The following is a 23,141-nucleotide window of genomic DNA, read 5'->3' on the forward strand; positions in this document are numbered from 1 at the left end:
GATGGCACTGAGGCCGCCGTGGACACTGGCAGTCTAGGGACGTTTCAGGAGGTGGGGGGGACAGGCCTCTGGTGGCTGGGGGACACGGTGCAGGGTCACCCGCCCCGTGTCCTGTCTCCAGCCGGGGAGCTGTGTGCTTGGCACTGTAGGTGGCCAGGGTGAGCGCCCGCTGCCCTGACTCTGCGGTGCCAGTTCTCCAGTGAGAGAGGAGAGAAACCGCCAGTGCTGGCACACCCAGTAGAGCGCACACATTCCCTCCCATATGTGAGGATTTGGGTTCAAGCCCCTGCTCCCCACCTGCGGCGGGAAGCTTCACCGGCAGTGGTGCAGGGCTGTCCTCTCTGCTTCACTCTCTCTACTCTGTCTCTCACTTTCTACCCAAGAAAAGAGAAAAGGCAGCTGGGAGCGGTGGAGCCATGCAGGCGCTGAGCCCCAGTGAGCACACTGGCGGAAGACAACAAAAACAGCGACGAAAGGCAGACAGGAAACACACAAAGCAAAGTGTTTGGTGCCCACACCTGGCGTGACCACAGCGTGCGCCCAGGGGCCAAAAGGGTGGCGCCCGGTCTCGTCACCACCATGGTCACCACCGCCTCCCGGAAACACCCCCCCCCAGATGCTTGGACAGACGGGGACAGCTCTGATGCCTTGCGGGTGGACAGACGGACGGACAGACAGATGGGTGTGGGCGACGTGCTGTGCTGCTGAGCGTCAGAAGTGTGCACGCACTTACTTTTTTAGGGCTTCTCTCAGGTTCTTGAACCTGCCTTCCGAGGACACAAGCTTCTGGAGCTTGTCGATCAGAGCTTTGGTCTGGAAAGAACCAGATGGGCTGGACTCAGCCCCCACGCTCACAGCCGGGCAGGGCAGGCAGGTGGGTGGGGCCTGGATGGCTGCCGAGGCCCGGAGGCCAGTGGTCAGGGTCTCTGTCCCCCCACCACACGCAGTGGGGCTGACACGTCTCTGCTGTGCCTTGGCTGTGCCCTGTGCCCACAGGCGCTCTCCCCCCACACAGACTAGGAGAGGCCGGCAAGGATGCTGGCCTGGGGCCGGCCATGGGCCCCATGGGAGCCCAGAGCTGGGAGCCAACTCGGGGCTGCTGCGCCCCTTTTCCTGCAGGGCAGGGGAGCCCTCATCTGGGATGTGGGCCCCAGCCAGAGTCATGTGCTGAGCCAAGAGCAAGCTGTCCAGTGGGGAGAGCTGGTGCTGGGAGGGCCCGTGAGGCCATCTGCCGGCCACCCTGCCTCTGCAGAGCTGGGCCAACCCCACAGGGCCACAGTCCCTGCAGCTGCGGGAGACGTGTCCACCAAGGTGGCTCAGCCCCCACCCAGGGAATGAGGTACGCAGAGGATGCAGACAGCCCACTTTCCCAGGGCCGGTCCCTGGGCGCAGAACTACCAGGATGGCTAGGCTGCCTGCTGCCCCGCCCACAGCGCCCTAAACCCCGCCCACACACTCAGCCCCGCCCACCCACATGCCTCACAGACACGCCCACACCGCCACCAGCCCCGCCCACACTCACCCAATCCTCAGGCCTGGCCGCTGCTCTGAAGCCCCGCCCACACGACCTGAAGCCACACCCACAGCACCTAAGGCCCCGCCCACCCGCCGCACCTGCTTGGAGACTTTGAGCCAGGTCTTCTTGAGGCGGAAGATGGCGCTGCGGTTCATGGAGGACGTGATCTCCAGCACCGCGTTGTAGTTGTGCAGGCAGCGGCAGATGTCCGCCACCGCCACCCACTTCTCGATGGTGCTGGCCCGCGCCACCACGTCCTCGTTGCGGATGATCTCGGAGGCGATCAGGTTGCTGATCTGCAGCCCCGGGGGAGACAGGGAGAGTCGGGGGGAGACAGGGAGTGGGGGAGACAGGGAGAGACAGGGAGAGTCAGGAGAGACAGAGAGACAGGGAGAGTCGGGAGAGACATGGAGAGTCGGGAGACGGAGTGGGGGAGACAAGGAGAGACATGGAGAGTCAGGAGAGACGGAGAGACAGGGAGAGTGGGGAGAGACGGAGAGACAGGGAGAGACATGGAGAGTCGGGAGAGACAGGGAGAGTCGGGGGAGACAGGGAGAGTTGGGGGAGACGGAGTGGGGGAGACAGGGAGAGTTGGGGGAGACGGAGTGGGGGAGACAGGGAGAGACAGGGAGAGTTGGGGAGAGGCAGGGAGAGTCGGGGGAGACAGAGAGACAGGGAGAGTTGGGGAGAGTCGGGGAGAGGCAGGGAGAGTCGGGGGAGATGGAGTGGGGGAGACAAGGAGAGATATGGAGAGTGGGGGAGACAGGGAGAGGCAGGGAGAGTCAGGGGAGACGGAGAGACAGGGAGAGTCAGAGGGAGGAAGGGAGAGTCAGAGGGCGACAGGGAGAGACAGAGAGTCATTTTAAATTTATTTTATTTTTCCATTTATTTATTTATTTTTTACCAGAGCACTGCTCAGCTCTGGCTTATGGTGCTGTGGGGGACTGAACCTGGGACTTCAGAGCCTCAAGCATGACAGTCTCTTTGCATAACCATTATGCTATTTACCCCCCACCTTTATTTTTTAAATTTCACTATTATTATTATTATTATTTATTATTTGCCAGCACCATGAATCCACTGCTCCCAGAGGCTATTTTTTCTATTTTATTTGCTAGGACAGAGAGAAATTGAGAGGGGAGGGGAGACAGAGAGGGAGAGACACACCTGCAGCCCTGCTTCACCACTTGTGAAGCCTTCCCCCTGCAGGTGGGGATGGGGGCTTGAACCCGGATCTGTGTACTTCATATTATGTGCATTTAACCAGGTGTACCACCGCCCGGCCCCTCTCTCCCTATCTCCCCTCCCCTTTCAATTTCTTTCTGTCCTGTCAAATAATAGAGAAAAAAAGGGGGGAGTGGAGAGTGGTTGCTGGCACCAAGCCCCAGGATGATCACCTGGTGGTGACTTCTTATAAAAGTCACACTGCTAAGAGGACAGTGCAAGTGGCCGTCAGCTTTAGGGCCTGCAGCCAGGGTGCTTCTGAGAGGCCGTGAGAGCAGGGCTGTGCGCCCGTCGGCAGGGGGGCTGCTGGGGTGTCTGCAGTGGGGCCCCGGCCAGGCCCAGGGGACGAGGACACCTCCTTTCTCTCCTTGTGCCGACCCCGCCAGAGGTGACGCCCCGGGTTGCCTCCAGGCCGGCCCCTGTGGCTGTGGGCAGGGAGCCTGGGCTAGCTCAGCCTGTCCTGGGGAGATGGGCACCCTGCCCCCAGCCCACTCACATCATTGAAGTGCTTGGTGGTCTTCATGATATAGGGGGTCCGCTCGTTCTTCTCCACTTTCATCCAGCCCTGCCCGAAGAATTCCCTGCGGGGGGGGGGGGGTGGCTGGCTGGGCAGGGGCAGGGGCAGGGACACCAGCCCAGGCCACTGGGCCTGCAGTGTCCCCACCACTGGGGCGGTGGGCACACTGCAGAGGGCTTGTGGGTGTGGGGGGCGAGGAGGGTGACCAGGGCCGAGGGAGGGTGACTGCGGGTGTGGGTGGTTGTGGGCAGTGACGTGTGACCGCTGGGCCCTGCTCCCCGCAGGAGGCCTAGAGAAACCCAGGGTCCTCACTGAGGCTGGCAGCGTTCCCAGGTGGGGCCTTCAGGACCAGAGGACACAGTCCTGCCCGGCCCGTGGCCTTGGGAGCAGCTTCGGCCGGACTTGTGGTCTTTCTGCGTGACCTCCCAAGCCGGGGTCAGTCCCGGTCCCCCTCCCCCAGCTCCAGAGGCCCCGGCTCACTCGTAGGGAATCTTGCGGAACACCAGGTGGTCCAGCAGGGTCAGCTGCTCCGCGATCTCCAGGGCCGAGTGGTTCTCAAAGGGCTCGGCCTTCACGCCCTCGGCCTGTCGGGACGGTGGTCAGGGTTCCAGAGGGGGAAGGGTGGGTGGCCCCGGCCCCACAGACCCCTCTTCCATTTGCGTCCCTGTGAGGGAGCCCCCGCCCCATGCACTGAAGGAGAAGTGTGGGTGGGGGCTTCACACGCCTCAAGGCAGGGGCATGGGCAGGCTATGGTGCCCGTTTCCGCTAGCCAGGTGGGCCGCGGGGTCATGTGCTCCCTGGGGTCCTGGCCTTGGGGTGAGCTGGGCCGGCGGCGGCGGATCAGCACCAGAGGCCCAGGAGGAGAGAGTGGGCCAGAAGGAACGGCACCCTCCCCTCCTCTGAGGTGTCCTGGAGTGCGCCAGGCCCCCGCCCCACAGGGGACCGTCTCTCAGGACCCCTGAGCCTTGGCCCCAGAGAGACACCCTGAAGCAGCCGTGGGGGTCGGGGGCTGAGCCCTGCCCTCTCTCCTGGTGCAGGGCCCCGGGGCACCACGTGGGGAGCCTGCCAGGCCGGGGCCCATGAGGGCGGGCGGCTCGGCTCACCATCTGCGTGATCTCCTCCAGCGTGATCTGGTTGTCACCTGGGTCCTCCTGGGTCAGGGTCCTGGGGCAGAAGGCCGGTGAGCCGCGCCCGCTCCTGCCCCCTCCAGGGCCGCTCGCCCCTCCCCCTCCCCCGCCGCCTGCCCGCTGGCCCCTAGCAGCACCTGACGATGTTGGCGGCTGCCTTGCGCTCCTGGGTCAGCAGCTCTGGGTCCCGCATCACCTCCTCCAGGAAGCCGGTCACTTTGCTCCGCAGCTCCGCGTTTGCCTCGAAGTCCTGCAGGGATGGAGTAGCCTTCCCCTGCCCACGCTGCCCGGCCTCCTGGCCCTCCGGCCACAAACATGGGGGTGCAGAGGCTGCCCCGGGCTAGTGGGGCTGAAACCTGGGAAGAGCCGGGGTGGGGCCTCTGCCCAAGCCCAGGGCCAGCGCCTGCAGTGCCCACCTGCCTGCCCGGGCACCCGGTCCTTGCACCCACTGCCTGCCTGAGCACCCTGTCCCTGCACCCACAGCCCTGGCCAGCGCCTGCAGTGCCCACCTGCCTGCCTGGGCACCCGGTCCCTGCACCCACTGCCTGCCTGAGCACCCTGTCCCTGCACCCACAGCCCTGGCCGGCGCCTGCAGTGCCCACCTGCCTGCCTGGGCACCCGGTCCCTGCACCCACTGCCTGCCTGAGCACCCTGTCCCTGCACCCACAGCCCTGGCCGGCGCCTGCAGTGCCCACCTGCCTGCCCGGGCACCCGGTTCCTACACCCACTGCCTGCCTGAGCACCCTGTCCCTGCACCCACAGCCCTGGCCAGCGCCTGCAGTGCCCAACTGCCTGCCCGGGGCTGAGCATCTGAGCCTGGGCTCTTGTGGCTCCAAGCTGTCCTCTGGGGGTGGGTGTTGGGGCCCCACCTGTGTGCACAGGGGACAGGCACCCAGTCTACCTGCATGTGCTGGACTCTGCCCTCAGTGGACCTTGGCCCCCAAGTGATCCCAACTCCTGTGTGTGCCCAGCCCCCAGGTAACCCAAACCCAAGCCTCCGAGTGACCCTGACTGTCCCCCAGCGTCCCCGGCCCCCACCTGCGAGTGCTTGGACACCCAGTGCCGCAGCACGTTCAGCACGCGGTTGGTGGCCGCCCTGCGGATCACAAACTCCTTGTCCCCGTTCCTCTGGTCGGGGGGGAACCCTGGGGATGAGAACAGGACGTCTCCAGCCTGGACCCCAGCCCCGGCATGGCTCCTGGGGTCTCCCCCCACGCGCCTTCCCTCCGGGGCTGGGCCCGCACCTGCGCTGGCCAGGGACAGCCTGCGGAACTTCTCCTTGCCGGGGGCGCCCTCGTTGGCGCCCGCAGTGGCGATAGCGAAAGCTGAGGTGGCGGACAGGGCGCTGCGGGCGCCGTCCAGCTCCCGGCACGAGGGCATGACCACGCCATTGAAGGAGAAGAGTGGGAATTCTGCGGGCGGGGCAGGGGCTGGTCAGGGCTGGGCTCGGGGGTCAGGGCAGGGGCTGGTCAGGGCTGGGCTCGGGGGTCAGGGCAGGGGCTGGTCAGGGCTGGGCTCGGGGGTCTGGGCAGGGGCTGGTCAGGGCTGGGCTCGGGGGTCTGGGCAGGGGCTGGTCAGGGCTGGGCTCGGGGGTCTGGGCAGGGGCTGGTCAGGCCTGTGCTTGGGGGTCAGGGCAGGCTGGGCCAGCGCTGGACTCGGGTCAGGGCCAGAGTCGGGGGTTAGGGCTAGCTGGGGTCAGTGCTAGACTTGGGGGTCAGGGTCCGATTCTGGGGTAAGGGCCAAAATTGGGGGTCAGGGCTGGAGTTGGGGGCAGGGTCAGATCCTGGGGTCATGGTTGGACCCCGGGGGTCTGGGCAGGAGTCAGGGCTGGCTGGGGTCAGGGCTGGACTTGGGGGTCAGGGTCAGATTGTGGGTCAGGGCTGGATTTGGGAGTCAGGGTCAGATTCTGGGGTCAGGGATGGACCCGGGGGTCCAGGCTGGAGTTGGGGGTCAGGGCAGGCTGTGGTCAGTGCTGGGCTTGGGGGTTGGGGTCAGATTCTGGGTCAGGTCTGGACTCGGGGGGGTCAGAGTCAGATTCTAGGGTCGGGAGTTGGACCGGGGATCCGGGCAGGAGTCGGGGGTCAGGGCTTGCTGGGGTCAGTGCTGGACTTGAGGGTCAGGGCTGGACTCGGGGGTCAGTGCTGGACTCGGGGGTCAGGGCTGGATCGGGGGTCCAGGCTGGACTTGGAGGTCTAGGCTGGGTTGAGGTCAGGTCTGGACTTGGGGGTCAGGGTTGGACTCAGTGGTTAGGGCTGGAGTTGGGGTCTGGGCGGCTGTGGGTCCCCAGTGCCCAGGTGTGCTGTGGGTTGAGGTGTACCTGAGGTTTTGCTGCGGACAGACTTGGGGCTGGAGGGGGACCTGGTGGGCGAGCCGTCAGTTTCTGGGTCGTCACTCTGGTCCTGCTCTCCGTCCGACTCCTCCCGCACGGAGACCTCGGAGCCTGGGGGCGGCACTCTGGGGCTCAGACCCTGGGACCCACCCCACCGGGGAGAGGGGATGGTGCGGACGGCCCCCGGCGAGGTCTGGCGCAAGCCCACCCCGCCTGGGCCTCAGTGTGCCCGGCTGGAGCGGGTGGGGTTAAGTCTGCCGCGGTAAGGACCCAGAGGCGCCCTGGGATGACTGAGCAAAGTCCCCGCTCGCCTGCACACATGTGCACGCCTGCTCGGCGGCAGAGGGCTCGGGAAGTGGCCGGAGAGGTCTCTGTGGACTGTGCCGCCCTGCTGCCCGTGCACCCTGGGGTGCCTCAGGGTGCGTGTGCTGGCGCGTGGGCTACGGCCTTGCCCAGCCAAGCACGATCCTTCTAGAAGGCTCTGCTCTGGGATGGTCAGCGGTCAGCGCAGCTCTGGCCCCGAGCTGCCTAGGGCTCTGAGCGCAGGGGCTCCAGCTGTGCAAAGTCTCCCCTGTTCCCTGCACCCCTCTGCCCAGCCGAGACCAGCAGGCCTGTAGGACCCCGACTCTCCTGCCAGCCCCCCGCCCCTGCCCTGAGATGTACCAGCTGCCCCCCAGCCGGACAAGAGGACCCCTGTCCCCCCACTGCCCGGAGCACATCCACGGAGAGTGGACCCAGTGCAGGAGGGGTCACCTGGGGCCTGGGCCCCCAGATGCTTGCTCCCACAGGCCCCTCACTCACCCTGCCTGCTGGCGCCCGTGTCCTCGGGCCTGTCTGCGGGCAGGTCGACCCCGTCGGGCAGCTTGCCGAGGCCGCAGGCCACGTAGAGCTTGGCAGGGTCGAGCGCGGCCTTGCTGAAGGGCGCGGCCGGGTAGCTGCCGCCATTGGAGTTGGGGCCGCAGCCCAGGGCTGCCAGGTCCAGCGCCTTGCCGCCCGTGATGATGGGGACGTTGAGGGACAGCTTGCGGCGCCGGCTGGGAGAGGACGTCTTGCTGAGGGACAGAGGCGGTGGTGAGGAGAACTTGCGGGTGGCGCGCGGGGACTTGGGGGGTTCACCGTATATCAGCTTGTTCTGGCCGCTGGCAAACAGGAGCTCCAGCGACCTGGGGGGCACGTGGGGGCACCGGTCAGGGGGACGCTGCATTGGGGGTACCGGATGGGGGTACTGGATGAGGGCACTGGACAGGGGGCACTGGATGAGGGCACTGGACAGGGGACGCTGGACAGGGGTACTGGATGGGGTTGCTGAATGGGTGGGGGGTACTGGGTTAGGGGCACTGGATGGGGGTGCTGGGTGAGGGACACTGGATGGGGGATGCTGGACGGGGGACACTGGATGAGAGGAAGCTGGACGGGGACATTGGACGGGGGACACTGGATGGGGGACACTGGATGAGAGGAAGCTGGACGGGGACACTGGACAGGGGACACTGGATGAGAGGAAGCTGGACGGGGGACACTGGACAGGGGACACTGGATGAGAGGAAGCTGGACGGGGGACACTAGACACTGGATGAGAGGAAGCTGGACGGGGGACACGACACTGGATGAGAGGAAGCTGGACGGGGGACACTGGATGAGAGGAAGCTGGACGGGGACATTGGACGGGGGGCACTGGATGGGGGACACTGGATGAGAGGAAGCTGGACGGGGACACTGGGCAGGGGACACTGGATGAGAGGAAGCTGGACGGGGGACACTAGACACTGGATGAGAGGAAGCTGGACGGGGGACACGACACTGGATGAGAGGAAGCTGGACGGGGGACACTGGATGAGAGGAAGCTGGACGGGGACATTGGACGGGGGACATTGGATGGGGGACACTGGATGAGAGGAAGCTGGACGGGGACACTGGGTAGGGGACACTGGATGAGAGGAAGCTGGACGGGGACACTGGACAGGGGACACTGGATGAGAGGAAGCTGGACGGGGGACACTGGACAGGGGACACTGGATGAGAGGAAGCTGGACGGGGGACACTGGACAGGGGACACTGGATGAGAGGAAGCTGGACGGGGGACACGACACTGGATGAGAGGAAGCTGGACGGGGGACACTGGATGAGAGGAAGCTGGACGGGGACATTGGACGGGGGACACTGGATGGGGGACACTGGATGAGAGGAAGCTGGACGGGGACACTGGGCAGGGGACACTGGATGAGAGGAAGCTGGACGGGGGACACTGGACAGGGGACACTGGATGAGAGGAAGCTGGACGGGGGACACTAGACACTGGATGAGAGGAAGCTGGACGGGGGACACGACACTGGATGAGAGGAAGCTGGACGGGGGACACTGGATGAGAGGAAGCTGGACGGGGACATTGGACGGGGGGCACTGGATGGGGGACACTGGATGAGAGGAAGCTGGACGGGGACACTGGACAGGGGACACTGGATGAGAGGAAGCTGGACGGGGGACACTGGACAGGGGACACTGGATGAGAGGAAGCTGGACGGGGGACACTGGACAGGGGACACTGGATGAGAGGAAGCTGGACGGGGGACACTGGACAGGGGACACTGGATGAGAGGAAGCTGGACGGGGGACACTAGACACTGGATGAGAGGAAGCTGGACGGGGGACACGACACTGGATGAGAGGAAGCTGGACGGGGGACACTGGATGAGAGGAAGCTGGACGGGGACATTGGACGGGGGACATTGGATGGGGGACACTGGATGAGAGGAAGCTGGACGGGGACACTGGGTAGGGGACACTGGATGAGAGGAAGCTGGACGGGGACACTGGACAGGGGACACTGGATGAGAGGAAGCTGGACGGGGGACACTGGACAGGGGACACTGGATGAGAGGAAGCTGGACGGGGGACACTGGACAGGGGACACTGGATGAGAGGAAGCTGGACGGGGGACACGACACTGGATGAGAGGAAGCTGGACGGGGGACACTGGATGAGAGGAAGCTGGACGGGGACATTGGACGGGGGACACTGGATGGGGGACACTGGATGAGAGGAAGCTGGACGGGGACACTGGGCAGGGGACACTGGATGAGAGGAAGCTGGACGGGGGACACTGGACAGGGGACACTGGATGAGAGGAAGCTGGACGGGGGACACTAGACACTGGATGAGAGGAAGCTGGACGGGGGACACGACACTGGATGAGAGGAAGCTGGACGGGGGACACTGGATGAGAGGAAGCTGGACGGGGACATTGGACGGGGGGCACTGGATGGGGGACACTGGATGAGAGGAAGCTGGACGGGGACACTGGACAGGGGACACTGGATGAGAGGAAGCTGGACGGGGGACACTGGACAGGGGACACTGGATGAGAGGAAGCTGGACGGGGGACACTGGACAGGGGACACTGGATGAGAGGAAGCTGGACGGGGGACACTGGACAGGGGACACTGGATGAGAGGAAGCTGGACGGGGGACACTAGACACTGGATGAGAGGAAGCTGGACGGGGGACACGACACTGGATGAGAGGAAGCTGGACGGGGGACACTGGATGAGAGGAAGCTGGACGGGGACATTGGACGGGGGACATTGGATGGGGGACACTGGATGAGAGGAAGCTGGACGGGGACACTGGGTAGGGGACACTGGATGAGAGGAAGCTGGACGGGGACACTGGACAGGGGACACTGGATGAGAGGAAGCTGGACGGGGGACACTGGACAGGGGACACTGGATGAGAGGAAGCTGGATGGGGGACACTAGACACTGGATGAGAGGAAGCTGGACGGGGGACACGACACTGGATGAGAGGAAGCTGGACGGAGGACACCGGACGGGGGACACTGGATGGGGGACACTGGATGAGAGGAAGCTGGACGGGGGACACCGGACGGGGGTGACCTCGGTTGCGTGGGGACACGGGTCACTGTCAGCAGGGCCCTGCCCAGCGGGTTCCCACCCCAGTTGCGGGCCCCCACCTGGCGGGGATGGCGCTGAGGGGCCGGCGGTAGATGGCCACGAGCTTGTCCAGCACCACGAGGGCGGAGGTGAAGACGCGGTAGGAGTGCAGGAAGGTGTTGAGGAAGTCAATGCTCAGGAAGCGCAGGTCCGTCAGGCGCTCCAGCAGCCGGCCCACGCTGGCGTAGCGGATCTGCAGAACCTTGCAGGAGTTCATGGTCTTGCTGAAGCGGATGTCCACGTCGTCACAGTACAGGGAGGCGTCCGACCTGGGGGCAGCGCCGAGGGAGCAGCTGGGGCTGCTGTGGCCAGCTGGGGAGGTCAGCTGGGGAGGGGCAGCTGGGGAGGGGGTAGCTGGGGAGGGGGCAGCTGGGGAGGTCAGCTGGGGAGGGGGCAGCTGGGGAGATCAGCTGGGGAGGGGGCAACTGGGGAGGGGGTAGCTGGGGAGGTCAGCTGGGGAGGGGCAGCTGGGGAGGGGCAGCTGGGGAGGTCAGCTGGGGAGGGTGCAGCTGGGGAGGGGCAGCTGGGGAGGGGGCAGCTGGGGAGGGGGCAGCTGGGGAGGGGGCAGCTGGGGAGGGGGCAGCTGGGGAGGGGACAGCTGGGGAGGTCAGCTGGGGAGGGGGCAACTGGGGAGGGGGTAGCTGGGGAGGGTCAGCTGGGGAGGGGCAGCTGGGGAGGTCAGCTGGGGAGGGGCAGCTGGGGAGGGGGCAGCTGGGGAGGGGCAGCTGGGGAGGGGGCAGCTGGGGAGGGGACAGCTGGGGAGGTCAGCTGGTGAGGTCAGCTGTGGAGGGGGCAGCTGGGGAGGGGGCAGCTGTGGAGGCGCCAGCTGTGGAGGGGCAGCTGGGGAGGGGGCAGCAGGGGAGGGTCAGCTGTGGAGGGGCAGCTGGGGAGGGGGCAACTGGGGAGGGGGTAGCTGGGGAGGTCAGCTGGGGAGGGGCAGCTGGGGAGGGTGCAGCTGGGGAGGGGCAGCTGGGGAGGGGGCAGCTGGGGAGGGGGCAGCTGGGGAGGGGACAGCTGGGGAGGGGCAGCTGTGGAGGGGCCAGCTGTGGAGGGGCAGCTGGGGAGGGGGCAGCTGGGGAGGGTCAGCTGGGGAGGGGGCAGCTGGGGAGGGTCAGCTGGGGAGGGGGCAGCTGTGGAGGGTCAGCTGGGGAGGGGTCAGCTGGGGAGGGGCAGCTGGGGAGGGGGCAGCTGGGGAGGGTCAGCTGGGGAGGGTCAGCTGGGGAGGGTCAGCTGGGGAGGGTCAGCTGGGGAGGGGGCAGCTGGGGAGGGGGCAGCTGGGGAGGGTCAGCTGGGGAGGGGGCAGCTGGGGAGGGGGCAGCTGGGGAGGGGCAACTGGGGAGGGGGCAGTTGGGCTGGGAGTAGTGCTGAGGGGCAGCTGGGTTTGAGGTTGGAGCTGGGGGCTGGGGTCCATCTAGGGTTGAGTTGGGGGCTGGAGACACAGGTGGGCCCCCGCTCAGGGCCCTGAGGGTGAGCCTGGGGGTGCTGGCCCCATGTGGGAGCAGGGTGAGCTCCGGAGATGTGGTCTCTGCCCAGCCCTGCCGACATGTCACAGGGGGACCTGGCCGCGGGGCGGGGTGGGGGGGGCCCAGCTCCTTCCCTGCCCATGTGGGGGGGCACGGCCTCGGCTCCAGGACCACCCAGTGGCCACTCTTCACCTCGGAGACCCGCCCGGTGAGGTCGACCAACCTTCGAATGGATGCCTGTGTGCGGCCAACACGCGCCTGACGTGGGGACCTGTGTCCACACTGCCCTGGTTTAGCCAGGAGTGTGGCCGCCAGGGGGAGCCCCACCGCCACAGAAAGTCCTCCCTGCCGCATCCTGGCCCTGCGCCGAGCCAGCCTCGCCTACCCTGCACCTGGGCTGCACAGGGTGGGTCCATGGACGGGGAGGGGGTAGGCACCCAGGGCCTCATCACCCCAACACCCCAGAAGGGACTTTCTGCTCTCAGTAACTGGCCCCCTCCCCTTCAGGGCAGGGTCTGTACATGGTGGGCCCACAGGGGGCCTGGCCCCTGCACACACACCCTGAGTCCCACAGTCCAGGGTACCCCCAGCCCGAGCCCCCGCTGTCTGGGAAGCCTCCAACCCACACCCCTGAACCCTACTGTTTGGGGAGCTCCAGGCCCACACCCCCTGAGCCCCCGCTGTCTGGGGAGCCCCTGGCCCACTCCCCCTAAGCCCCTCCTGTCTGGGGAACCCCCAGCCCACACTCCTGAGCCCCTGCTGTCTGGGGAGCCCCCGGCCCACAGCCCCCAGGCCCCTCCTGTCTGGGGAGCCCCCAGCACATGCCCCCCGAGGCCCGCCCTGCTGTCCAGTGGTCAGGGGCTCTCACTTGATCATCTGCGGCACGGTGACCTTGGAGTTCTCCTCGAATGCGTTCATCATGAGCCCGTTGCAGCGAATGTTGTCCACACACTGAGGCCAGAGCGCCCGTCAGTGCCCGCCCCCCGTCCCACGCTCGGGGGTGCTGCCTGGGTGGGGGGCGGCCAGGGACTGCTGGGCGTGCATGGGTATCAGTGTCCTTCCCGGCGAGGGGTGGGGGCTCTCGCCGGCCGTGCCCACTGCCCTCGTGGGCTCCCGGAGGCCGGACCAGCAGGGCTGCCACCCCACGTGCCCCAGGGCGCCCCTGAGAGTCCCCACACCCCCTCTGCCTGCTGCCAGCAAGAGGACGCCCAGCCGTGGGTGTCGGGCTGCCCTCCACCCCCTCCCCCGGCTGCTGGTGAGCTCCCCGCCCACGTCTGCTGCAGCTGGTGCTGTGGAAAGGCTGAGACCCACCCTGGGGTCGGAGGCTGGGGAGTAGGGCCAAGGCCACCCCAGGAGTAGGGCCACCCACCTGGCTGATGTCACTGGTCCAGGCCGCCTTCTCCTGTCTGGACGAGGCCACGAGGATGACGGTGAAGGGCAGGGCGTCCTTGGGCTCCACCCCAATCTTGAAGTCCAGGTGGTCCACGTCCTGGCCACAGCTCTTGGCTTCCAGACGGGAGACGTGCAGTCAGCACTGGCCCCCCGGCCCCTCGGCCACACCCCGGGGGTCGGCCAGCCCCGTCCTGTCCAGCCGTTGGCGAGAAAGGAGCCGCCCGCGTGCAGGCGGGAGACGGGGTCTGGGTGCTGAGGACCAGCACCAGGGGGTCTGAGCAGGGCTGGGGAGCCGGCGGTGGGCCCCAGACCCCTAGGGGTTGAAGCGGGAGTGGGTGCAGGTGTGGGCGGCCCCTTGCCCTACCTTCCTCCTCGGCGTTCTCCGGCTCCTCCAGCAGGGTACAGTCAATGAGAGAGATGACCCCGTTCTAGAAGAGAGACGGGCGCACACCGGGTGCGCTGTTTGCAGGATGGGCGGCTTTCTCCCGAATCCAGTGTGTGTGTGAGTCTGTTCAGGGAGCCCTGGGCCTTCCTGCCGGGCAGCTGTCTGTCACCCTGCCAGCGCTGACACTCAGGGACCTGCCCCCAGGGCTCCTCCAGCCTCAGGTGTCGGGGAGCCTGGCTGTGGAACAGCCTGGCATCGCCTGCCTGGCTTCTTCCAGAAGTCTCCGGCCCCGGGCCCTCACTCTCCACAGCTGGGACACACCCCTCGCTGGCTGTCCCTCCCTCTAGTCCCTCTCCTCCCCTCTTGTCCCTCCCGTCCCTCCCATCACATCCCGTTCCAACTGTCCCTTCCCTCCCATCCCCCTCCTCTCATCCTCTCATCCTGTCCTGTCTTCCCCTCCCTTCCCGCCCTGCCCCTTCCCTCCCTCCCCTCCTGCCCCGCCCCACAGGCCGGCTACCTTGGTGAGGTGCAGTTTGCCGCCTGAGCCCCTGGTACAGATGATGAGGTGCTTGGAGAACAGGAAACACTGGCGCTCCCCCTCCTTCCGCAGGGACAGTGAGCCCAGCCGGCCCCGTGGGATCCTGCCCTTCTCGGACATGGGCACCTGGATCAGCGAGCCTGGCGGGCGGGTCGGCCGGGATTCGGGGGTTAGGCGGGGTCTTCCTGCCCCCCAGAGCCCCGGGGTGCGTGGCCTCACTGCGGCACGGTGGGTGGTTCTGGGTGGGAGAGGCGCAGCTGGGGGCTCGGGAGAGGAGGAGGGTTGCCCGCAGAACACGGGGCACACCTGGGGGCTCGGGGCACCTGGGGACGGGGTGCCTGGGCAGCTGAGGCCGTGTGTGAGCGGGACAGTGGGGGTGGGGGGATCAAGGCCTGGGAGACAACCTGAGCAGTGTGGGACCCCCGTGTACTTTCCTCAGGCCCGCGGGCACGTGGCTTGGTCTGGGGTCCTATGTACTCTGCCTCCGGGGGCTCCCTGTCCTGCCCCCGCACCCCCGTCCTGCTCCGCACCCCTGTCGTCCTGCCCCCAGCAGTCGTCCTGCCCCTGCACCCCCTGCCTGCCCCACACCTGTCCTGCCCCGCACCTCTGTCCTGCCCCGCACCCCCGTCCTGCCCCGCACCCCTGTCCTGCCCCCGCACCCCCCCGTCCTGCCCCCGCACCCCTGTCGTCCTGCCCCGCACCCCCATCCTGCCCGTCCTGCCCCCACACCCCCCGTCCTGACCCACACCCCTGTCCTGCCCCGCGCCCCCCCGTCCTGCCCCCGCACCCCCCCGTCCTGCCCCGCACCCCGTCCTGCCCCTGCACCCCCCCCTGTCCTGGTCCGGACCCGCACCCCCGTCCTGCCCCGCACCCCTGTCGTCCTGCCCCCGCGCCCCCATCCTGCCCCCGCACCCTGCCTCACGAAGGTCTGGCTGGTGTCCAGCAGGATCTCGCATCCCTCAGTGATCATGCGCTCAATGGCCAGGTTCTTGCGGATGTTCTCCGTCTCGCTCACCTCATCGTGCATCACCCTGCGGGTACCAAGGGCACCAGCTGCTACTCCCCCCGGGGGGGGGGCCAGGGGCCGGTGCCTGGGCAGGACCTCGCAGGGGCGTGGGATGGTGGGCAGGCCTCCGTCTAGGGCTGACCTGGGGGCGGTGGGCACGGGGACTGTCCTCGGGGCTGACCTCAGGGGCGGGCGGTGGGCACGGGGACTGGCCTCAGGGTTGATCTCGGGGGCGGGCAGTGGGCACGGGGACTGTCCTCGGGGCTGATCTCGGGGGCGGGCGGTGGGCACGGGGACTGGCCTCGGGGCTGATCTCGGGGGCGGGCGGTGGGCACGGGGACTGTCCTCGGGGCTGATCTCGGGGGCGGGCGGTGGGCACGGGGACTGGCCTCGGGGCTGATCTCGGGGGCGGGCGGTGGGCACGGGGACTGGCCTCGGGGCTGATCTCGGGGGCGGGCGGTGGGCACGGGGACTGGCCTCGGGGCTGATCTCGGGGGCGGGCGGTGGGCACGGGGACTGGCCTCGGGGTTGATCTCGGGGTGGGCGGTGGGCACGGGGACTGTCCTCGGGGCTGATCTCAGGGGCGGGCGGTGGGCACGGGCACTGGCCTCGGGGCTGACCTCAGGGGCGGGCGGTGGGCACGGGGACCATCCCGCTTGCTCCCACCCACCCGCACTGTGTGGAGTGGTCTTAGCAGGTGCTCCCTGGCCACCTTCTTGGAGGGGGCTGGAGTCTGGGGCTGAGGGCCTGCCAGGACTCAGTGCCACAGCCAGCGAGTGCCATGGACGTGCTGCCCAGGGAAAGACCAGCAGGCCCGTCCCCAGGTCCCCTCCCTGCTCCCCGGGGTGGGCGCACCGTGGGGTCGCCCGGGCCCCCACGTACCTGGACAGTTCCTCCAGCTTGGACTTGGCATAGTCCAGGCTGTTGCGCTCGACGTGCTCGTGAGGCGTGTGGGCCAGCAGCTCGTGCAGCGTCAGGATGTACCTGGGGATCTGGAGGGGCGTCAGGCGGGCGGCGGACGGGGACGCGGTGGGAGACCCTCGCACCCCGGTCCTCATGGGCCCCCACCGCCGAGGCCCCGCCACTGCCCGCCGGCCCTCCGGGAACACGGGAGCTGCAGGGGCAGAAGCCGCACCTGGAACATGGGGTAGGTGAGGAAGGTCTCCAGCGTGCGCTCCTCGCAGTCGGGCTTGGCCTCGTAGTGCTTGAGCAGCTTGTCGAAGTCGCGGTTCTGCTTGCAGTGTGCCAGGATCTGCAGGCTGTACTGGTGATTGCGCACAAACTCCTGGTAGATGTTGAGCATGGGCAGCAGGATGTCGAACAGGTCGGCTGCAGGGACGGGGGTCAGCGGGGTAAGCGGGGTCAGCGGGGCCATCGGGGTCAGTGGGGCCATCGGGGTCAGTGGGGCCATCGGGGTCAGCGGTGTCAGTGGGGCCATTGGGGTCAGCAGGGTCAGTGGGGTCTGCGGGGTCAGCGGGGTCAGTGTGGTCAGCCAGCAGGCGGGGTCAGTGGGGTCAACGGGGTCAGCAGGGTCAGTGGGGTCAGCGGTGTCAGTGAGGCCATCGGGGTCAGCGGGCCGGTGGGCCTGGGTGCTGGGGGGCAGCACCAGGGGCATGCAGGGCAGCGGGGAGGACCTCAGAGCTGGAACCCCGCCTCCCCAGTCACGGCCTGGGCACTGCCCGGAGCTCTGAGCGGGCAGCCCCGGCGCACGGTGCACTGAGGAGGGTGGGCACGGCGCGGCCCCCAGGGCTCCCCGCTCAGCCTCGACTCTCCAGGTCGACATGCATCTGCTCTTCCTCCCTGCAGCCTGGCGTCCGCCCCCCGCCCGACACCACCTCGGGGGGCTTTGGGCTCTCGGGCAGGGCGCCCGGGCCGCCCACTCACCCAGCACCAGCGTGGGCCAGCTGGAGATGCGGGCCTTTAGGCCCTGGTAGAAGATCTGGTGCAGGAACATGATGGTCTCACTGGCAGGGGAGAGGTCGCTGCTGAGGCGGTGGGAGGGCGGGGGGCGGGGCCCACCCTCCACAGGGTGGCGGGGCCCACCCTCCACAGTCACCACCCCCGGCCTGGCGCAGGGCCACCCTGAAAGCCACAACTCCAAGTGCCCCAGGGGCTGCAGCCCTCCAGGGTGGCGGCACCCAGACTCCTGGGCCATGGCTCCTTCTCCATCCAAACTTGGGGGCTCAGGATGCTCCAGTCACCCTGCCAGTCAGTCTGGGGTCCCCACCCAGGCATCTGGGGTCCCTGCCAGGTCTGACCTGCTCTGGGGGTCTGGGGTCCCTGCCGGGGGTCTGGGGTCCCTGCTGGGGGTCTGGGGTCCCTGACGGGGGTCTGGGGTCCCTGCTGGGGGTCTGGGGTCCCTGCCGGGTGTCTGGGGTCCCTGTTGCTGGTCTGGTGTCCCTGTCCGGAGTCTGGGGTCCCTGCTGGGGGTCTGGGGTCCCTGTTGCAGGTCTGGGGTCCCTGCTGGAGTCTGGGGTCCCTGCCCGGAGTCTGGGGTCCCTGTTGCAGGTCTGGGGTCCCTGCCGGAGTCTGGGGTCCCTGCCCGGAGTCTGGGGTCCCTGTTGCTGGTCTGGGGTCCCTGCCGGAGTCTGGGGTCCCTGTTGCTGGTCTGGGGTCCCTGCCGGAGTCTGGGGTCCCTGCCGGAGTCTGGGGTCCCTGTTGCTGGTCTGGGATCCCTGCCGGGGGTCTGGGGTCCCTGCCAGAGTCTGGGGTCCCTGCCGGAGTCTGGGGTCCCTGCTGGGGGTCTGGGGTCCCTGCTGGGGGTCTGGGGTCCCTGCTGGGGCTCTGGTGTCCCTGCCCGGAGTCTGGGGTCCCTGTTGCTGGTCTGGTGTCCCTGCCCGGAGTCTGGGGTCCCTACTGGGGGTCTGGGGTCCCTGTTGCAGGTCTGGGGTCCCTGCCGGAGTCTGGAGTCCCTGCTGGGGGTCTGGGGTCCCTGTTGCTGGTCTGGTGTCCCTGCCCGGAGTCTGGGGTCCCTGCTGGGGGTCTGGGGTCCCTGTTGCTGGTCTGGGGTCCCTGCCGCTGGTCTGGGGTCCCTGCCGGAGTCTGGGGTCCCTGCCCGGAGTCTGGGGTCCCTGCCCGGAGTCTGGGGTCCCTGTTGCAGGTCTGGGGTCCCTGCCGGAGTCTGGGGTCCCTGCTGGAGTCTGGGGTCCCTGCCGGGGTCTGGGGTCCCTGCCGGGGTCGGGGTCCTGCGGCAGCCGGGCACCTGTTGAGGAAGATGCTGCTGACGTCGTCGTGGGTGACGGGCGGCTTCTTGGAGCTGGCGGCCATGCGCAGGGGCCGCAGGAAGTTGTGGACCAGGACGTGCAGCTGCTGCACGTACTCGGCCTCGGCCTCCAGCATGCTGAACACCACCTGGTTGCGCTTGCGCATGCTGTCCGCATGCGGGGAGCGGACGTAGTCCTGGATGATGCTTTTCCACCTGCGGCGGCACAGCCAGCCCCGCAGGAAGCTCTGCACCTGCAGGGGGAGGGGAGGGGCGTGAGGGGGAGGGGTGTGAGGGGGAGGGAGGGGCGTGAGGGGGAGGGGGGTGTGAGGAGGAGAGGAGGGAGGGGTTGAGGGGAGGGGAGGGGCGTGAGGAAGAGGGAAGGAAGGGGTGTGAGGGGAAGGGGTGTGGGGGAGGGAGGGTTGTGAGGGGAAGGGGAGGGGTGTGAGGGGGATGGGGCATGAGGGGGAGGGGAGGGGAGTTATGGGGAGGGGAGGGTTTGAGGGGGAGGGAGGGGCGTGAGGGGGAGGGAATGGTGTGAGGGGGGGGGCACGGGGCTGGCTGCCAGCAACAGCCTGCCTGGCCCAGGGACTGAGCTCTGTTCCCTCCAGATGCCTCCAGGTTTCTGCCCCTGCTCAGAGGGTGTGGGGGTCCCTGGTGCTGAGTCTGAGTCCCTGCAGGGTCAGTTCCCCAGTGCTGAGGCTGAGTCCCTGCAGGGTCAGTTCCCCAGTGCTGAGGCTGAGTCCCTGCAGGGTCAGTTCCCCCCAGTACTGAGGCTGAGTCCCTGCAGGGTCAGTTCCCCAGTGCTGAATCTGAGTCCCTGCAGGGTCAGTTCCCCCCAGTACTGAGGCTGAGTCCCTGCAGGGTCAGTTCCCCAGTGCTGAGTCTTAGTCCCTGCAGGGTCAGTTCCCACTGTGAGGCTGAGTCCCTGCAGGGTCAGTTCCCCAGTGCTTAGTCTGAGTCCCTGCAGGGTCAGTTCCCCAGTGTGAGGCAGGGCCCCTGCAGGGTCAGTTCCCAGTGCTGAGTCTTAGTCCCTGCAGGGTCAGTTCCCAGTGCTGAGTCTGAGTCCCTGCAGGGTCAGTTCCCCAGTGTGAGGCTGGGCCCCTGCAGGAGGCAGCAGGGAGCACAGACCTTCTTGATCTTCTTGATGTCACTGTCCTCGTCGCTGGCCGTAGCTGGGGTCTGCGTGGCCTGGATACGCTCATTGTCCTTGAGTAGGGCTGCAATCTGCAAGAGGCAGGGCTCTAAGCGGAGCGCACGCCCCTCACCCTCTGGCTGGGTCTGGGGAGGCTTTCTCCATCTGCAGCCCCCGTGTGCGCAGGGGCACCCCGCCCTGTGAATAATGGAGCCTCGGGTAAAGATAGCAGCCCTGGCAGGCAGGCAGGCAGGCAGGCAGGCCCTCACGGCCACTTGCTGAACAGGAATGAATGGGGCTCTCAGACAAGCATGGCAAGATGAACACGGCGCTCCTGCTCCCCGCTCCTGGCTGCTAAAATTACCCGGCTGAAAATATCTGAGGAAAGCCAGGCTGGCTGTGCTCCCCCCCAGCCCCCGTTTGATCCTCAGAACACCTGCACTTTGAAAGCAAGGCTGCCTTTCTTAGCTGCAGGGTCCCAGCCTGCCACGTTCCTCGGGCCAGTCTGCTGGCCTTTTGGGGGGTCAGGCACACGGTACCCTCCCTCAGGGGTCAGGTGTGTGAACCTGGCTGTGTGTGGGTGTGTTTCAGGACTGAAGGTGCGGGTCCCAGGGAGACGTGGCCGTCAGCGGAGACGGTGGGAACCAGGCGTCACTGGGCCGGCGCCCTGAAGACTGGGGTTTTCACTTAGGGCTGGAGAACTCTGAGCTGCTCCCTGAGGCCTGGGGCTGTGGTCCCCTGCTGCTTGGCAGGTCCGACTGGACACTCCTGCCCTGGGCCCCGGCTGACACCCAGCACCATCCAGAACCCCCCAACTGGCAGGAGAGTCCACTCTGCTCAGCCTGGCTCTATGCCTGGGCAGCTGTCCCTGGCCCTGCAGACTGGCCGTGTCACAGGAGGCAAACCTGTGGGCATCCCGTGGTGGGGTGGGGCACTCTGCCTTCCACGGAGAGACTCTTGAAAGCAGAACCATGAGGGGTGTAAGTGAGGGGACTAGTCCGGCCTCCTCAGAGCTTCCAAGTTTGGGGAAAACTCTAATGTCCTCGAATGTCTCCAGCAATGCCACCTGGTCCACTCTCTCTTCCTGCTCCATCCCGCCAGCCCCTCCTAGCTCGCAGGGCCCGCCTCAGTCTTCACTAGACAGCCACCCTATGTCCTCCTGGGCCCCTGCAGGTGCCATGCTGGCCCTGGACAGAGCTGACGGGTGGAGTCAGATCGGCCCCTCGGGACCGCAGCTGAGGTGGGTCTCAGGCACAGGAGACTTCAGTGGGAGGGCTTTCCAGGACACAGGAGTCCCACAGCTGGGCTCCGGTGGACTCGGCACTTTGGGGAAGGTGGGCTCTCAGAGGGGCCTGCGTGTGGAGTTCACTGCCAGGACCCTTCTGGACACTGTCTTCCTGGGACATCTGGACATAGCTTCTGTCCCCTGGGGCAAGGTGTATGCATTTCCTGTCCCCTGAGACATAGCTGATGCACTTCCTGTCCTCTGGGACACAGCTGATGCACTTCCTGTCCCCTGGGACACAGCTGATGCACTTCCTGTTCCCTGGGACACAGCTGATGCACTTCCTGTCCCCTGGGACACAGCTGATGCACTTCCTGTCCCCTGGGACACAGCTGATGCACTTCCTGTCCCCTGGGACACAGCTGATGCACTTCCTGTTCCCTGGGACACAGCTGATGCACTTCCTGTCCTCTGGAACACAGCTGGTGCATTTCCTGCCTCCTGGGATGCAGCTGATGCACTTCCTGTCTGCTGAGGCCATGTGGCCACAGGCCTACACTCCCTCACAGAGGGTGGGCAGCTGCCACGTGGTTTCCGCGTGTCCTTTGCTGACCTGCGTCCCCAGTTCTGGGTGCTGTGGTGGAGGGACCTGCCTCTGTGGACCAGCTGCCCAGACTCAGGCCCTGTCATGGCAGCGTCCTCTCCCCACGAACAGGGAGCCAGAAAGACAGTCACCCTAGGGAGAGTGCCGAGTGAGGGCTGCCATGGCTGTGAGGAGATGGACACCCCTCACCCCCCCGCTGGCTGCCTTCCTGAGCCCTCCTGTGGGGGCTGCCCAGCAACCTTTTCCGTCTTTAGAAACTTCTTTCCTGTTCCAGAGCACTGATCAGGTCTGGCTTCTGGTGGTGTGGGGATTGAACCTGGGACTTTGCAGCCTCAAGTAGCATGAGAGTCTCTTTGCAGAATGAATGTACTGTCTATCCCACGTGAAATTTCTCCACGAGGGGGTGCTCTCAGTGCTGGCAGGCTGTCACTGTGACACACGCACCCCACACACCCTCACCACTGACCCTTCCAGCCCCCCAGCACCACGGGGCCTCTGCTCCCAGCCCCCAGGAGGTCAGCACGCACGTGCTGTGAGCCCCTCACGGTCCCCGGCGGGCTGCCAGGGCCTGACAAAGCTGCCCCCCGAGTGCAGATGACCCCCCACACCATGTCTGTATGTGTAGTCAGGAGGGCGTGTGGGTGGGTCCTGAGGTGCCCAGTGAGGGAGGAAGGGAGTTTCTGACAGAGTGAAAGGTGTTGGGCCCCTGCCTCCACGTCCCAGCTGCCCTCTGACCCTACAGAGTGGGTGTCACATAGAGTCTAGGTGGCACAAGTGGGGCCAGGTGTCACGCGTGGGCCCCGTGTCCGTGTGGCCCCGTGTCGCCCGTGGCCCGTGCCCGTGTGACCCCATGTCACCCGTGGGCCCCGTGTCACTGTGGCCCGTGCCCGTGTGGTCCGCTCACCTCGGCCTTCAGCCGCTCGATCTCGGTCTCACCGTCCTCAATCTGCTGCCGCAGCTGCTTGGCCACCGTCTTCTCCGTCTCTACAATCTGCAGCAGGTGCAGGTACTTCTGCATCAGCGCCTCGTGCTCCGTGGCCAGCGTCCGGTAGCTGGGACGGACGGATGGACGCGGCCGTGAGGGGTCACGGGGCCACGCGGACGGGGGAGGGGGCGCCGGTCGCACCCACCGCGGCAGCTGCCCCTGCCCCAGGCCCCGGGGGCCGGTGTCCTCCCCGACCCCCCTCCCCGGGTCGGGCCCCACTCAGGCGTGTGGGCCCCCGGGCGCCCCACCTGGCGTGGGCAATGGCCGCCACCCACTCGTCACAGTCCTTGGCGTCTTCCGTCCTCAGTTCCAAGGCCTTCTGGTTCTCATGGCTGAAGTTGACTGTGAAGTAGTGCTGCAGGGGAGAGGCAGTGCTGCGGAGGGTGGCGGGGGTGGGGTGGGGTATGTGGGGGGCATGTGTCTGCTGGGGCCACTCGCTCCCACCTGTGCACACAGTCCCGGGAGGGAGGGAGTGGGGCACCGGCAGCGGCCCCTGGAAGCTGGGCCCAGTACCTGACTCCCACTACTGAGAGTCAAGGTGGG

The 23,141-nt window shown here is 67.1% G+C and overlaps 1 protein-coding gene across 5 annotated transcripts in view; it reads right to left on the bottom strand.

The window, feature by feature from the left end:
• RASGRF1 (Ras protein specific guanine nucleotide releasing factor 1) overlaps positions 1–23,141 on the bottom strand; it is a 38,288-nt gene that overhangs the window by 4,307 nt on the left and 10,840 nt on the right. For 3 of the 5 annotated variants that reach the window (XM_060179559.1, XM_060179561.1, XM_060179562.1), the window contains exons 2-24: positions 22,847–22,953; positions 22,518–22,665; positions 19,781–19,876; positions 18,650–18,903; positions 17,332–17,411; positions 16,583–16,776; positions 16,330–16,439; positions 15,354–15,472; positions 14,421–14,581; positions 13,883–13,946; positions 13,496–13,632; positions 12,995–13,077; positions 10,684–10,932; positions 7,515–7,876; positions 6,702–6,824; positions 5,629–5,796; positions 5,423–5,529; positions 4,522–4,634; positions 4,361–4,421; positions 3,738–3,841; positions 3,237–3,321; positions 1,615–1,812; positions 734–813 (exon numbers count right to left, since the gene is read on the bottom strand). In XM_060179559.1, coding sequence (XP_060035542.1) covers positions 734–813; positions 1,615–1,812; positions 3,237–3,321; positions 3,738–3,841; positions 4,361–4,421; positions 4,522–4,634; positions 5,423–5,529; positions 5,629–5,796; positions 6,702–6,824; positions 7,515–7,876; positions 10,684–10,932; positions 12,995–13,077; positions 13,496–13,632; positions 13,883–13,946; positions 14,421–14,581; positions 15,354–15,472; positions 16,330–16,439; positions 16,583–16,776; positions 17,332–17,411; positions 18,650–18,903; positions 19,781–19,876; positions 22,518–22,665; positions 22,847–22,953 — 3,203 coding nt within the window. Of the gene's footprint in view, positions 1–733; positions 814–1,614; positions 1,813–3,236; positions 3,322–3,737; positions 3,842–4,360; positions 4,422–4,521; positions 4,635–5,422; positions 5,530–5,628; positions 5,797–6,701; positions 6,825–7,514; positions 7,877–10,683; positions 10,933–12,994; positions 13,078–13,495; positions 13,633–13,882; positions 13,947–14,420; positions 14,582–15,353; positions 15,473–16,329; positions 16,440–16,582; positions 16,777–17,331; positions 17,412–18,649; positions 18,904–19,780; positions 19,877–22,517; positions 22,666–22,846; positions 22,954–23,141 lie in introns of those variants that run through there. The other 2 variants (XM_060179560.1, XM_060179563.1) reach the window with 2 other exon arrangements.

This window comes from Erinaceus europaeus, chromosome 20 (assembly GCF_950295315.1).
Source record: "Erinaceus europaeus chromosome 20, mEriEur2.1, whole genome shotgun sequence".
NCBI classification, from domain to species: Eukaryota; Metazoa; Chordata; class Mammalia; order Eulipotyphla; family Erinaceidae; genus Erinaceus; species Erinaceus europaeus.